At 44.4% G+C, this 15,801-nt stretch overlaps 1 protein-coding gene across 6 annotated transcripts in view; it reads right to left on the reverse strand.

Moving 5' to 3' along the window:
* rusc2 (RUN and SH3 domain containing 2) overlaps positions 1-15,801 on the reverse strand; it is a 41,721-nt gene that overhangs the window by 7,801 nt on the left and 18,119 nt on the right. For 2 of the 6 annotated variants that reach the window (XM_085295548.1, XM_085295549.1), the window contains 6 exons: positions 12,204-13,957; positions 10,543-11,086; positions 2,873-3,562; positions 2,208-2,384; positions 1,879-2,052; positions 119-195 (listed from right to left, as the gene is read on the reverse strand). In XM_085295548.1, coding sequence (XP_085151674.1) covers positions 119-195; positions 1,879-2,052; positions 2,208-2,384; positions 2,873-3,562; positions 10,543-11,086; positions 12,204-13,763 — 3,222 coding nt within the window. In that variant the 5' untranslated portion in view covers positions 13,764-13,957. The remainder of the gene's footprint in view (positions 1-118; positions 196-1,878; positions 2,053-2,207; positions 2,385-2,872; positions 3,563-10,542; positions 11,087-12,203; positions 13,958-15,801) is intronic. The other 4 variants (XM_085295551.1, XM_085295550.1, XM_085295554.1 and 1 more) reach the window with 4 other exon arrangements.

Below are 15,801 nucleotides of genomic sequence, written 5' to 3' on the forward strand. Positions count from 1 at the left end.
GCAAATTCTATACGTATAACTTTGATCAGCCAGTAGAACCAGCGTGTGAGTTCATATTCACAAATGAGCAGTTCGTGCCATCGTGTGTGGCTGCCTCACCTGTGAACCCCAGGCTTACCTTAACATCGGGGTCTCTGCTGGTGCCGAAGTGAGCCACGATCAGATCCACTGCAGTGTTCACGGCTTTCACCAGAGCTGACGAGACAAACCGAGCAAAGCGTCTGTAAGTCCATCTTTTTATTTCTGTGTTACTGTGGCAACAGTCACATGGCAGTCATCTGTGTGCTATTTTACAAAACCCCTGCAGGAAGGTGAGGTACCAATATAATAATGAGTCTGAGCTCCAAATCTGCACTGTTAGATTTGCTACAGCAGTAAAGTTGTCTTCTAGGGATTTGACTCACATCAGTCTGAAAACAAGACAAACGTTGAAAGATATGAGTCACAAAACGCTGACAAAGAGTGCAATTCAGCTCCTACTGAGCAAAAAGCTTTTTAGCTTCACTTTGAAGGTAAAGCAAATCTTTGTGTCCTGGTTCATCTGTGAAATTGATTTTTATGAAAGTAAGGTGAAAGGGCTTAATCAGTCTGCTCAGCACTCATGTCGCTGCTCTCTACAGCTGTGTAAACCTGCATTATCTGGTAGGAGGATGATCTCCTCTCTCACTGCTGTGGCCTCGGATAACTCTGTGAGATCCACTTCATTTAGGGTGATTTGATTTTACAGTTCACAGATTTTTGATTTGATTTTACAGCTCACAGGTTGTCAGTAAAAAAAAAAAAAAAAAAATGAAGGTGTCATCCTGCTTTTACATATTAGGAAGGACTAAAGTTGAGCATCTAAACAGGAACAGTGATGCCTTTTTTAACTGAAGAGCCAAATAATGTCTGAATTACCTTCTAATGGACTTTTATGGGATTTTTTCCTTGTATTTAAAGATCCATGAAAATTGTACTTTGTGTTTAATCAAAGTTAATGCAAACATGTTGCTCCTTATAACTATCTAAGAGTTGTGTTGTAGAAAAGCAAAGGGCGATCGTGGCTCAAGAGTTGGGAGTTCGCCTTGTAATCGGAAGGTTGCCGGTTCGAGCCCCGGCTTGGACGGTCTCGGTCGTTCTGTCCTTGGGCAAGACACTTCACCCGTTGCCTACTGGTGGTGGTCAGAGGGCCCGGTGGCGCCAGTGTCCGGCAGCCTCGCCTCTGTCAGTGCGCCCCAGGGCAGCTGTGGCTATAATGTAGCTGCCATCACCAGTGTGTGACTGGATGTGTAAAGTGCTTTGGGGTCCTTAGGGACTAGTAAAGTGCTATACAAATACAGGTAGTGCATGAGGTGAAATCTGATGTTTCGTGTTTGTATTTTGGCTTGTACACCGTTTCTGGAGGTTTTAAGCTCTTCTTTAAGTGTAACTAATTAACGCTTAGACCAGCAGCAGCTTTTGTTAGTGTGAAAAACAGTCAGATCCCTGAATCACACTCGTATTCAGTTACCAGACAAGGAAAAGCAAAAAAGGAGAACAGTGCACTTTTGTATGAAAGACTTAAGGGAGCTTGAATTTAGTGTGAACTCTCCTAACAAATCGATTAATTCTGTATCGTTCAAAGACAGTAATATTTATAAATGTTGGGAGATCCCTGCAGCCTGTGAGCCCAGAGGCACAACAACAACACCATCACACTTTCTTAGAATAAAGACCTGCTTGTTGGTGTGTGTGGAGAACGGTAAGCAGTAACCCTAAACCTAACCATAACCTAATTAAACATTAAAACCACATTTGGAGTCAGAAAAATTCCTTCAAATTTGTGGGGACTGGGGTTTTGGTCCCCACAAAGATAGGAATACACACACATAGGCATGCACACACACACAGAACCCCCACCTCTCTTCTGCGTCAGGTCAACAGAGATGTGAGACTGCGAGGACGAGCACAAAGAGGAGGAGGTGGAGGCGTCCGGGGAGAGGCAGAACTCCTCAGGCGGCTTCTCCGTCAGGGAAAAGTAGTCGGACAGGAAGTCGCTGTAGCTCTGCTGCAGCTTAGCTGATTGGCCCACTGCTGAGACACACACCAAGTCACTATTAGAGGCATTGAGGTAAGGAGCACACTTATATGAGCCTACTAATACTGCCAGTACTTAAAATATCTGAGTCTATTGTTTAAATATTTGATATTCTTGCAGGTCTCAACAGTGCCAAGAGATTTTTGAGCACCGTTGAGTCGTCCCAGCTTGTGGCCAGAGGGGACCGAAGGGAAATCAAAAACGTTGCGTCTGGCAGGTCGCGGCCCCAATCCAGCAGAAGCATGGCACCCCGACACCCTCTCCACTCCCAGAGGGTTTCGACGGCGGTACTCCCTCCATTTGAGAGCCTGAGGCGAGAGGTGGTGCGCTGTTGTGGGACGGGAGGTGTTAGGGTTGCGATAAAGGGGTCGGATTAGGGTTTGTTGATGAGACAGATGGAAATGATACGCAGGAACAAAGCAGATGAAGATGGGCGTGTGGAAAAGGTGAAGGGAGGACAGGAAAACGTTTAAGGTCATGCATGAAGGGAGAGAAGAAAGAGAAAAAGAGAACAGTAAGAATCTACAGGAGCTTCTTTTTGACAGTAAGTCAACAGAACTTTAATTCAATGCAGATTTTATAAACCAACTGCATCAGGACAAAACCTGCTGAGCGATTCTGTAGCGAAGGGCTGACAGTTAAAAGAAGGAAAATGTAAAGGCATGAGAGACGACGAGGGGAAGATGGCCTCAGTCAAAGTGAAAGCAAAGTGTGAACAGTGAAAAAAACTGTTCACCTATTTTAAAACAGCATTTTCTCATCAGGGATTTAATGAATAGTTTTTAACGGAAACGTGAGATTTATTTATGGGCGTACCATTATGTGTCCTGGCTGCGTGCCCTTTGTTGCCCTCCTCGTGCTTTGCAGAGTCGAGGCAGCCCAGTGGGCTCAGAGTGTCACTGTGAAGCGCTGGTAAGCCAGGCAGCCCTCCACGGCGGAAACAGTGTCCCTGCACTGCTGGCAGCATTGGTGGCACCGCCCCTCTCTTCAGCCCCAGTGATGAAGGAGGAGGAGTAGGGGGTAACGGCGCTGATGCCCCCGCCTGTTTTATTGTGGGCGGGGTCTGCAGGGGGCCGAGGCCGGCTGAAAGGGGGCAGGAGAGGCTGTGGGTTGGCTTAGGGCTGGGGGTGCAGGTGGAGCAGGTCCCGGAGCTGGGTGCTCCCTGGAGTCGGACCGGGGAGTAACTCCCAAGAGGCGAGGGCCTAACCGATCCAGGAGGAGGAGCCGTTGTGATGAGAGAACCCTGGAAGCTGTGGACTTTCTCAGCTGCGTCGTCGCCGTCCTCCCCGACTGGACCTCCAGACCCAGACCCAGAGCCCAAGCTGGAGCGGGCCTGCATGCTAGAGATGTAGCCTGTGAGCAGGGGCGCCAGGGGCTTGGGCTGGGGGGCTTTAGCTGCAAACTGGTGGTGGAAGGTAAAGGGCTGGATGGGAAGGGTCGTGGGCCGCTGGTCCTTGCTGTAGCGGACCACTGCTGAGCGGCTGTCTGCAGAACTGGAGAGACCACCTAGAAGAGCCCAAACACAAACTGCTTAGTTCTAGTTTGCCACACGTTTAACAGTACAAACCTGCTCTGACAGCAACAACAAACAAAGATATAAAAAGTCCTGACTCAAAACTGCAACTGAGGACTGTTAATGTACTGAATATATCCAGGAGTGTCACTATGTGTGTCTGTGGGTGTGCGCGCTTCACCGTTAATCCAGCCTGCTTCATATTTGTCGGCTGTATTGTTGAGTAAATGCGGTGCCAAGTTTGAGGTATTTTGATGGAATGCTTTTCATGTTTTTGTGCCTACTGTCTTTCCTCGGGGCAGACGAAAAGCTCTTCTTCTTAGATTATCACAACTAGCAGCAGCTCTGTCAACTCCCTGCATGTGAGACGTTCAGGGGACATATTTGAAATGCAGAAACAGAACCCTAACCCCGTCCACAAGTGAAGCATTTGCAATAATGAGCTGTCAGTGCTGCAGCTGCATAGCTAAGTGTTTAATGTGTTTACCAAGATGTCACAAATGCATCTTTTACTCCCATTTATATTCTCTTTGACCTCTTCTCTGAAAGCTGAGACAAGCTGACCTCAGTACAAATGTGTGTTGCAAATATTTATTTCCACTGTGGATTCCCTTTTGCTGATTATTTGATTTCTCGGTTAATAATTTAGGAAATAAAATAGGATTATCACAGACTCCTCCAAATTCCTCACACTGTCCAATCAACAGGCTAAAGCTAAAAGTCAATACATTTATAAAGACTCAAACACCACACATATTCACAGCTCAGATACTCAAACAAATAAATAAAGAAATGAAATAAAATCAGTACAGGCCGGCGTAGAAACTCATGAACCTGCAGGTCATCGCAGCTCAAGACTGCACAAACAGAAAGGTTAGAAGTGAAACCACAACACACAGAGGAAACTGCCCGGTCATAAAGCTCAACCGCTCTTATCACAGAGAACCACACTGCTATTCACAGGCCCACATGCCCACACACACACACTCACACTCACTCACACAGACACACACACAAAGACAAACACACACATGCAGACTAAACCTGGGAAAGTCAGGAGACACAGCAGCGAGGAGAAGCCTTTGTCTGCAGTGTGTGTGTTTGTGTGTGTGCTCCTAGATCCAGCGCACTGGGTGACAGACAGTGACGTGTGACGTCAGCGGGGTTGCGCAAGCTGTTTGTCGCCCAACGGCCGGCCCACCAGTGCCACCTGACCCGAGTGCAGTAGCTGTTTCTCAGCCACAGAGGGCGACAACAAGCTGCTGTGGAAAGCGGGGGGAAGGGAGGGCGGAGTGAGAGGAATACACACCCAGCAGGACTCAGCTCCCACTGGGATGGAGAAGAGAAGCCCTCATTCTCCGACTCTGGATCTGCTCTGTCATCCTTCTAATTGGACTCATTTCTTTTCTCGCTAACTGGCCTCTCCCAACTTCATTCTTCTTCCTCTCTGCCTGTTTTTCTCTTCAGCTCTTCTCCTGTTTCACAGATGAATCCATTAGACAGCCGAAGCTTTTCCTTTGCAGCTCTCTGCTTTATGTTAGCATCATTAGTGAGCAAGCTGTCTCCCAGAGGCTTTTACTGAAGCCTGTACTGTACTGCGGTGAAACAACACAGCTGACTGAAGTGAAGTCTAATGAATAATATATGTGCTGAGATTCTGCACAGCCTTTCATTACAGCCTTAAATTATCACGGCCTTTATAGACACAACGTTACAAACTAAGGGAGGAACGTGCCTCTATTCTTTGGGATGATCCTTTACCAAATTTCCCCTCGCCTTCTAAATTATCAATAAATCCTCGGTTTCACTTCCCAGCTGAAGGGCTTAAAGACGTGAAATACAATCTGTTTCAATCACTACTTTCATCTATACTCAGTAAATCTGGTGAGGTGACGTGTTCTAGGTTGTTCCTGCAGGTAGAAGGAAAGAAATGCAACCTTTCCGTTTTGTGCATAAAAGTCTACAAGGACTATTTTAATTATACCCTCAAGTAAAGACAATATTCATTATTGTGATTTAGCTGTAACGTAACAGAAAAATCAGCTGTTAGATGATCTTCCGGTGTTGAATGCTCTAATGTAAAAATGTAGTTGAAGTGCGGCCCACAGGCTGGTTGTAGCACGCCGTATGTTTTCATGTATTATGGCGCAGCAGAGCAGGACGAAACCCAGAGAGCATTTCTCTTTAATTCCAAGAAACCTTGTTAAACACTCAGCCGAAGGCAGAAGTCTGTTTGTAATTATTAAAAGATCATACAAGTCCAAATTAAAAAGATTTTTTTATGTTCCTCAAATGATGTTCGGATGACCCAGTTTTCCACTAGCACTTGAATGCAGCATACATTTGTGAATCTGTGCGAAAAGTGCCTCAAAACTGTGCATGCACAAACGGAAGCTCATCATTTAACAATCAAACCTCAAACGTTTGTGCATCATTACTACAGGTACTGATCACTGAAGGTTTCCAAATATGTTTTTGTAACGCGTCTTCAAACGTGTGTAGATCAGAGCACATATTTGTGAATACCCACAAATCACACACACATCTGTGACACATTTGAGGCTGATTTCTCTCCGTACGCCAGCCGGTCTACAACTATAAAAGGCGACAGCTGGGGCTTCCTGGGATATCACTCTCCCAGTGCTCTTTACCCTCCTTGGTCTTATTCCACAGGAATCCCAAGCATGTGTTTGTGTATTTACCTAAGCAGACAAACAGCGAGCAGCTGAGACTGAGCTGACGACGGTCACTGTTCTTATATGTACAGAAACTGATGGGTTAGTGACTTAATTCATAGAAATAAGTTATCTTGCACAGTTTAAAAGTACCTGAAACCCTAACGAGTCAGAGTTAGTGGCTGAAAACTTTCTGATTTTACTTAAATCCATCCATCCACCTCAGTCCAACACTGTATTTGTGCTACTCTTTGACAATAATCTTTATTTTAACATTAAATTACCAAGTACAGACAGTTATCTAATGCACAGTCTATCCATTTAGTGTACAGTACTGTACAAAAGTCTTGGCCCATCCCTCATTTTACTTTTTTTGCTTCCAAGGACACTCGTGATCTTTTAAAAATGAGCATTAGCTCTCTGGGTTTTCTGCAGGTAGTTTTCTTTGGACATTCCACTTCTATTTCTCTAATTTTCAGTTAGTTTCTCTTTAGATTTTTTGTTTGTTAAGCTACTTAATGCTCATTTATGAATCATTCGAGCCTGAACCAGTGTTGTAATTGTATATTTAGTCACTTTATTGCAGAGGGCTGGTGTGACAGCAGAGGACGTCAGGTGTAGGATGAGCTGTTGTGGCGATCCCTAAAAGGAGGAGCTGAAAGAAGAAAAACCTTTAAGCACTTTGTTACTAACAGCCTGTTGCAAACACACATCATTTGACCACATTTCTCAGTTCAATCTAAAAAAATTGAAAAGTTAACACAGTCTGAAGTATTTTTGCACCAACAAGCTGATTCCCAAAAAGTTATTAGCTCTGAGAAACTGGCGTGTCTTTACACAATCTGAAGAAACTGGACAAGAAGAGGACAAAAAAAGAAGAAGTGGCAGGCTTACAAGAAACTATCCGCAGCAGACGAACAGCATCTGAAAATCATGTCCTCAAGAAATAGGAAATAAATCCAGCAAAAACCTGAAACAGGACCTGAGAGATGCATCTGGCCCTTGAGCCTCGATCCATCTACTGTTCACTGAAGCCTCATCAGAAATGGTCTCAGTGAAAGGATGGCTGTCAAGAAGCCGTTCTTAAGGAAGGCAAACTGGAAGAAAAGGCTGAGGTAAGAACTGGACTGAAAACCAGTGGCAACAGGTTGTACGGACCCAAAGGGCAGGTCAAAGCATACCTGGAGAGAAAACCACAAAACAGAACACTGGGACCGGACGTCAACATTACTGAAGCCGTATCACGACAGAGAGCAGAGCAAAAAACAGCCGACATCCAAAGAAGAGCTCCGAATGTCCTTCAAGAAGCTTGGAGAGCTACTCCTGAACTTGCCCGAGAGAGAATAAACGTGGTCATACCAAATATTGACTTTCAAGCTTGTTAGAATTGTACAAACTCTATTTTTGTCTTGATGCTGTATTTCCATGCATCTTATATCTGCACCCGTTTCTTTTTATCCCTGCAAAATATACAGGAATGAGGGTTGGCTGAAAACTTTTCCATAATGCGATATGTTAACGGCTTTACTCTCCTTTATTTTCATTCACAGATGCAGATGTTTCAACTTCAAATGATTTCTGTCCACCTAATTGTACAGTACAGAGTGCTTTCATTGATTCCAAATCCATCTTTTTTTTTTTAATTCCTGATTTAGTCTGCAAGAATTACGCCTAAAACTCCACGTGTACTTGTAACAACCAGCATACTGTGCTAAATACATCCAAATTAAGCAGAATTGATCTGTTTTCAGGCACAAACAAAGGCAAAACAGGATTGTGCAGGAATACAGTGACATCTTAGTCATAAGTGACTAAGGTTGGCTGAGAAGGTGATGTGGGTACCATTTCAAGTTCAACAAGCCAAAAAACACTTGACACCAGTAGAAACTCCTCCGTCAGATTCCTCACATCTCTCAATTCTGGAAAATAATCCAGTGCTACAGATGGAGGTTTGTGTTGAGGTTTCTGAGAATAACTGATCTGTTAAGCCAAATGAAAGGGAGCTGAAAGGCATCACATTCAAACACAAACTTCATTAGAAGTTTCAGAAATAGAATTGATTGAGAGCGATGACACAGAGGTTTCTATCTACGAGCACTTGTTTTAGGAAGGATGGCACAAACATGCACGGATATGCAAATATACAAGCCACACACACACACAGCTCAGCAAGCTGATGCAGAGCTCTGTGGGGGGCGGGTGTTTCACTGCATCTATCTCTCCTCTCTCACCTGTTTGTTATTCTGAGCACGCTTGGCCCACTTCAACCCTTCATTCCATCTAAAGCAGAGCGCACACACACACACACACACACACACACACACACACACACACACACACACACACACACACACACACACACACACACACACCAGCCTGCTTGTTCAGGGGCGCAATCTTACACCCAAAAAGTGAAAAAACACGGCCGAACAAAATGCCTGTCCACACCTGAGGGATATTACCTCAACATTTGTTCACATTTGATGATCTGCTGTTTAAAGTAAGTCTATAAAGTATGTAAAAATGTCAGCATATTTACAATTGAATGAAAGGTTTTAACTGTTTCTGATTTTTAAAACAACTTTCTTTCTTTCCCTTATAACGAACTCACAGTCAGGGCTTGATCACATGATTCATACCTTCGTGATGCTGCTATTGGCTCAGGGTGCAGGGGGAACTTCCCAAACATGTTGCGTTTATATGTCATTATTGCGTGACATCAGCTTTTATCAAACCAAAAACTTTCCACTGGAGTTTGCAGAGCCCAGATTAGTTCAAAGTAGGGCTGCTCGATTATGGCAAAAATGATAATCACGATTATTTTCACTGAAATTGAGATCTCGATTATTTGACGATATTTATTTAACCCTTTAAGACCTACTATAGAACCAAGTCCACCAGAGCTTATATTATTTTTTTACATGTTGTAGTGCCATTTGTGGGAGCATTTCAAGTTGCTATACAACTGTTATAGCCCATATTTTAATAATATGTATGCATTAAGTCCATAGTAACTACATTAATTGCAAAAAAGTGCAATAAACTACAAAAAAATTGAAAATCGTTTTTTTTTTTAATTTTTTTTTTTTTTTTACATACATTTCTACTTGGAGAAATTTAAGAGGTTTATCCCTCAAAACTTTACATACAAAAAAGTTGCAAAAAATAGTTTACAACAACAGGAAATTTATTTTGAGCGTCTTCATAGTTTTATTTTGGAGATACAGCAATTTTTATATACTGCAGGAAAAACAAAAAAACAATCCTATGATGCAAATTTGCAAAGAAAACAGCACGTGCATCAAAATAAACTATTTCCAGCAGTGCAATTCGAGTTCTAAGCATCCCAGAAACTATTCAGAAAAGTCAAACATGACCAGTATAGGCTTTTAAGGCCTACAAGTAAAAAACTACATTTCCGCGAAAATGACGTCACTTCCGGTTTCGGGGAGGAAATGGCCGACATGTGATAGTTCACGCCGACGTCTGTTTCACTGTGGGAAGTGTTATGAACAGCTGATCGGATCGGCAAAGCGTGTTTCTGGAATATTATGTTTTTGTTCCTGCAAGCGCTTTTTATGCAATTTTTGCAAAGCTTTATGTGGAAGGAAACCGTGACCGAGGACAAGCTGATGGCATCAGATGTTAGTACAACTCCTCCAGTTTCATATGCAAAACAAATTATTGCGCTAGCTTACACGGTTCCGGTTCTACAGGGATTTAAAAATAGTTACACAAAACGGAGCGTGCTGCTCTGACCGGCTTCAATGACTTTAAAAAATAATATAAAATAGTGTGCAACACCACTGAAGTTTTTTTTTTTTTTTTAAACTCTTTTCAACCAACGGCAGTCACTCTCCTCTCCAAATAATTTCTGCTTAGCTTTCCACGCTTCCCTCGGGTCCTCTTAATCAGCGGTCTCCACCCTTTTTTGCGCCACGGACCGGTTTATGCCCGACAATATTTTCACGGACCGGCCTTTAAGGTGTCGCGGATAAATGAAGGAGGGGCTAATAATCGGCTCAGTCATTTTTAATGATCGTTGAAAGCCCAGATCGTAATCGTGATTAAAATTCGATTAATTGAGCAGCCCTAGTTCAAAGGAAACTATGTATCTTCCATTCATTAGGTAGACAGAAGGAGAACAAATGAATGCTAATGTGCTCGAGGCGGATATGTAGATGGGAAATTCTCTAAGTGTAAAAACTGTCAGTTTAAGCTCCTCTGTCCCTTTGCAACCTAAATGAAGGAATAAATGAGGTTTACACTGTTGTTGTGCAGTGTAAGAGGTGGTGTACCTTCTGCCTTGGCCCGGGTTTCTCTCCCCCCTTCCAGGTGTCGCTCTATGCTGCCTTGACTGTAACATCTGGTAAAGGGCACAGGCGACAGGGCCTGACTGTCAGCCTCGACACGCTGCTCCAGGATCGGAGAAAAGTCCACTGAGGAGTGCGAGTGAGAGGAGACGGCGTCTGAAGCAGCCTTCACCGAGGGCGATCCACCCGCTCCTCCATTTCTTCGTTTGCTTCTAGCTATCTCTGCGAAGGAGGTGACCCTCGGAGGAGGAGGTGGGGTCGCGGCAGCGCCCTCGCTGAGCCGGACGGGGCAGCTCAGCATCCGCTCCAGCGAGCCGAGCCGTGGAGACGGAGACTTGTCCAGGTTGCGATCGTAGCTGCGAGAACGTGGACGGCTTCCTGCAGACGCTCCAATAACGCCCCGACCAGACAGAGGAGGAGAAATGTTGACATACACCTGGCCTTCAATCACAGGACCAGCTTTAGCTCCCTGCTGATTCTTCCTCTTCTCCTCATCCTCATCATTGTCATTATCATCATCATCATCCTGCTGAATAACGAGGAATATGAAAAGAAAAGACTGAAAGTTAAACTTTTTCCAAGAGATTATAAAATAAAACACATTACTAGCTGTGGTTAAGAGGTCAAATTAAAACCAAACCAAAGGCTTAAACTGACTAATCCAGATTTGCTTTGACACAGTGGCAGTGGCACTGTTACCGACTGATATTAATACCCTTCAGTCTACATAAGTGCTAAAATAATCCTCAGACATGAGCAGATAACTGCAGACGGTGGCTAGTGTCTAAAACGAGCCAGTGCCAGACTAATACCAGTGTTACTGCTATTTAAAGGTTTCACTGTTTCAGTTTAATTTACAGTTTAGGAGCTCTTTATGTTTCTTCTCCCCATTTTGCCTTTTCTGTTGAGTCAGATGTAATTTCTGTCTCTGTTGTTGATTTGGTCTTGCTTCACTGACCAATTTAGTTTTAGCTACATAAATAACAACAACAGTCACCGCGAAGTGCTTCATATTATAAGTTCAAAGCCTTTACAACCCCAACAATCAGACGACCCTCTATGAACAAGCACTTTGGCGACAGTGGGAAGGAAAAACTTCCCTTTAACAGGAAGAAACCTCCAGCAGAACAAGACTGAGAAGGTGCAGCTATCTGCCACAACCAGTTGGAGGGGAGAGACAATTAATAAACATTACATCATAATCACTTGTTTGTGTAACGTAATTAAACTGACCTTTACTTAACTAAAAACATCAAACACAGATTCAGTGGAGGATAAATCAAAGACTAGATCTTTTACATTCGACTTGGATTATAGATTCTTTATCATCATAAATCCTTATTCACAGTTAAGTGCTGCAGTTATTCAGTAAATCAGTGTATTTACCTTTACACATAATAAATAGGAAAACAAAACTGTCACTGATCATATTCGATTATAATCATATTATATCAAATGGAGCCCAATGTGACATTTTAGTTTTGTCAGTGTTACAATTTTACATCACAAAATAGCTGATGAACTTTGACCCTTTGGTCGCACTTCTAGTGGACTGCATTTCCACTCTCGTGTGGACCTTTGCATGCAGTGTATCCTGAAAAGGATTAGGAACTGTTGAAACTACAGAGGCCGGATTCTCCACTCACCCTAGATGTCTCTCCCTCTTCATCCTCTTCCTCCACTCCTTCCTCGTAAGCTTGCTGCCTGAAGAGGAAGTACTCACTCGGCTGAGTCGGGGTGGGGCTGCCTTTGCTGTGTTCGTCTGAGCAACTGTGAACCGAGGAGCCCGCGGGACTCGGGGACGACTGCGACGAAAGGTCGCACGTGACCAGTTTGTAGTAGTTCTGGGTGGCGACGACCAGTCGTGCCTGACTCTGGAGACAAGAAGCGAGGTCGCCAGAGGACCCTGCGTGAGGAGGGTGGTAGGAGTTGCAGTTGGCATCGAGGTCAAGAGCCCCCTGGTGCTCCACTGAGCAGGAACAGGTGGAGGAAGAGGACAGGCGTGGTTCACGGATGAGAGGGAATGTGTTTCCAAGTTGTTGAGATAGGGGAGGTTCGGTTGGAGAAGTGTGAAGGTCCAAATAGAAAGCCCCTCCAGTTGAGTCTCGGTTTCCTGGTAGATCGGAAGCAGATGAGGTGCAGGAGTGGTCGGTGGAGCTGTTGAGGTTGGTGGGACCGGACACTGGTGGCTTCTCTGGGACGCTGTTGTTCATCTTGTTGTAGATGGCACTGAAGTTGACGAGCACACCATCGGAGCTGTTGCAGGAGGAGTCGCTGCCGTAGCCTTGCTGGCACTCTAAGAACGGCTCGGAGAACGCCTCGGGGAAGTGCCGAGGGTAATTCTGGGAGAGAGTACAGCAGGAGCAGTGCTGGGTGGAAGAGCTGGAAGAGTAGGAGCCTGTCTTGCTGCTTCTCCCACACCTCATCGGATGATCTTCGTCTTCTTCGTCGTCATCACCCCAATCTTGATCTCCGCAGTCCATCGACATGTTGGAGCCACTGCTTCCATGGCGCCGTTGACTGGCAAGTTCCAAAATTTCGAGGTCTTCTAGGTGGTTTGAAAGATCCGAGGCGCCACCTCTCAGGGACTCCCCACTACTTCCTCCCACTGAGCTGTGAAGGAGGAAGGGCTGGGGAGCAAAACCAAGGTCGTGCAAATGGAAGGAAGTCAAACCGTCACTGAGAGCAGAGTGAGCGTCACTGTGAAGGTGAAAGGAAGAGTCTTCAAGGTAACCACTGAGGTTGTCACCGTCATCTTCTTCCCCTTCGTCATCCTCGTCCTCTTCGGTATTCAGCAGAAAAGGATTTTGACGGAATGGATTCCTGTTCCTCGGTTTGGCTCTGGGTAATGTGTGCGCTGTAATCAGCTGGTCCTCCGAATTGCTCGAGGCAAATGATGAATCATCGCTGGCTGTGCTGCCGCCTCTCCCGCCACCCTTTCTTTCTCTTCCTCCATTGTGGGAGGACCAGGAGCCACTAGAGGTCTGGATCAGGCTGCTGTAGAGGAGAGCTTCTCTCTGGAGGACGTCTCTCTCCGGAAGGGAAGTGGTGCGACTCAAGCCCAGGTTCTCTGGTGGGCTAAAAGGGTTGGTCCTCTTCATTGAGCTCCCGCAGCCACCCTGCCGCCTACTCGACACCTGACAGTGCACCAGGGGAATGTGGTGCACAATCAGCGTCTCACCAGACAGTTTAGGAGGGCTGTCCATGGCCTATGAGGAGCGAGGGAGGGACTGGAGCTGCAGCAGCTGAGCGAGGCCCTGTACGGGTGAGGGGGGGAGGCTGAAACGAGGTGTGTTGGCAGTTGTATTCACACTCTGTTTGCTGGGCCTCTCTCTGCAGGGCAGCCAGGGATTTGGAAGGAGAGGTCAGGGAAGTCTACACCATGGTCAGAGTGATACATCTGGAAAACACAAAGACAAAAGAAGTTAGGAAAGCAGGCAAATACACGCACGCGCACATGCACACACAGGGGTTGAGGCTACAAGGTTGTAAAAAAAAAGCCAGTGAAACGGTGTTAGATAAAATCATAACTTATTAGACCACAAAAAAAAAAAAAAAAAAAAAAAAAGAGCTGGAAAAAAAAAGGCTGTTTTATTGGTGTTTGGTGTCCTTGTTAAACATGGGACATCAGAGCAGAGTTTTCAGTTAGTAGGTAACATCAGAGGCAGTTAGGGTACCAGGACTTTGGTACCCTATGTACCGCAGCCAGCTGCATGCTTTTTACTAGCAGCTCCACCAATATTATGGTGATATTCTGTCCTCATATCCGACACCATCAAGATATCCACGGACAATCTGCCCAGGTATAATGTGATAAATCAACTTCTATTCCATAGATGTTTCTTCTTTCTTGAGCAATTTCTTGGCCGAATGGTTGAGATCAAATGGAAACCACAGCAATGAGCTTTCAGTTTGAGTAAAACAAACTGTTAAAATGTCCCTTTCAGTGTCTTGAGGCACAAATCTTCTCCTGCCCTTCACAAACTGCATTTCAGTTCTCTCAGATTAATGAATAAATAAACGACATATGGTTTTCTTAGCTGAAGACTTAGCTCTTACTGTTAGTGCGTTGTTACATCTTGCACAGAAGTTCAAAAAAAAAAAAAATCACATATTTCTGTAAAGTTACCATATAGTATTTACAGCATACCATAATACTGTATACCATACAATATAAGTACAGTTAAAGTATTGAATGGCTTAAACCACAATCATTTACAAAAACCTCGTCCTTCAAGGAGCATCAGAGCTTTCATTAGCTTGTAATACACGGGATCAGCTAACCCCAAAGTCCCAAAACCAATCACTGTAAAGCCCCTCCAGGGAAAGCAATAACAAACCAGTGACTGAAGTTTTCCTTTCCCAAAGCAAACAAGAGTCTTGATGAACTCCCCATAACTGAAAATTTAGATTCTGTGTTTACTTTTAGTCTTTAATGGAAGCATCCACCCAGCAACAGGAGCATCCTAACACAGCTAACAGGGCTCACACTGTGTTTAAACTTTAATGTTCGAGTAATTTATGAAACAACAGGAACAGATGAGTGTGTTTATTTGTTCTCAAGCCACTTTTCTTCTAGTAAAGCCTAAACACACCTAGCTTCTTTTTTTGTTGCTAGCTTAACTAATGTTAGACATGAGAAAAATAGAGGACATAATGTAAGAACAAAGTCTGCTGCATGAAAACAGTGAGCACTGTGTAAAGCAGCTCTGTGTAAAGCAGCTCTGCAATGGTCTCTTTGTTTTGGGTTGGTTGAGCTCAGGGGTAGTTCCTGCATGTCTTGCTTTCTTCTCTTCAGCCTCCCTTCTGAGCAAATGTCTGTAGTCTGCAATTAGACCAGGAGTACTTAAGGCCAGAGGGAGGAGAGCCAGAGCGACTCTGCAGTCTGCTGCTGACTGCTAAATCCTGCTCAGTGAAGAGGAGGGTGTTTTTAATCATTTAACCTTCTTGACTTGCTCTTTTAGTGATCAGCTTCTAGGTTTTGCCGTCTCTTTCTTTTCACTGTGACAGAAGCTTGTCTGTCCCTTTCAGTTTAATAAGTAAAAATTAAACTTCTATTAGCAATTTTTTGTTTCTTCCCCACATGACAGACTTTCAGGAGAAGGTAACGGGAAACCAGAGCTGCATTACAAAAGGTCAAAAACCATGCACAGACGATCAAATTAATAGTCCTAATGTGGTTTTGTTACTCCAAAAACTCGACAGCATCCTCCACTGCAACCATACTTGTTGTTAAAATGTAGT

Source organism: Mchenga conophoros, linkage group LG12, assembly GCF_057382185.1.
Source record: "Mchenga conophoros isolate Kocher_MC1m ecotype Shallow Benthic linkage group LG12, M_conophoros_male_GT1.1, whole genome shotgun sequence".
NCBI lineage: Eukaryota > Metazoa > Chordata > Actinopteri > Cichliformes > Cichlidae > Mchenga > Mchenga conophoros.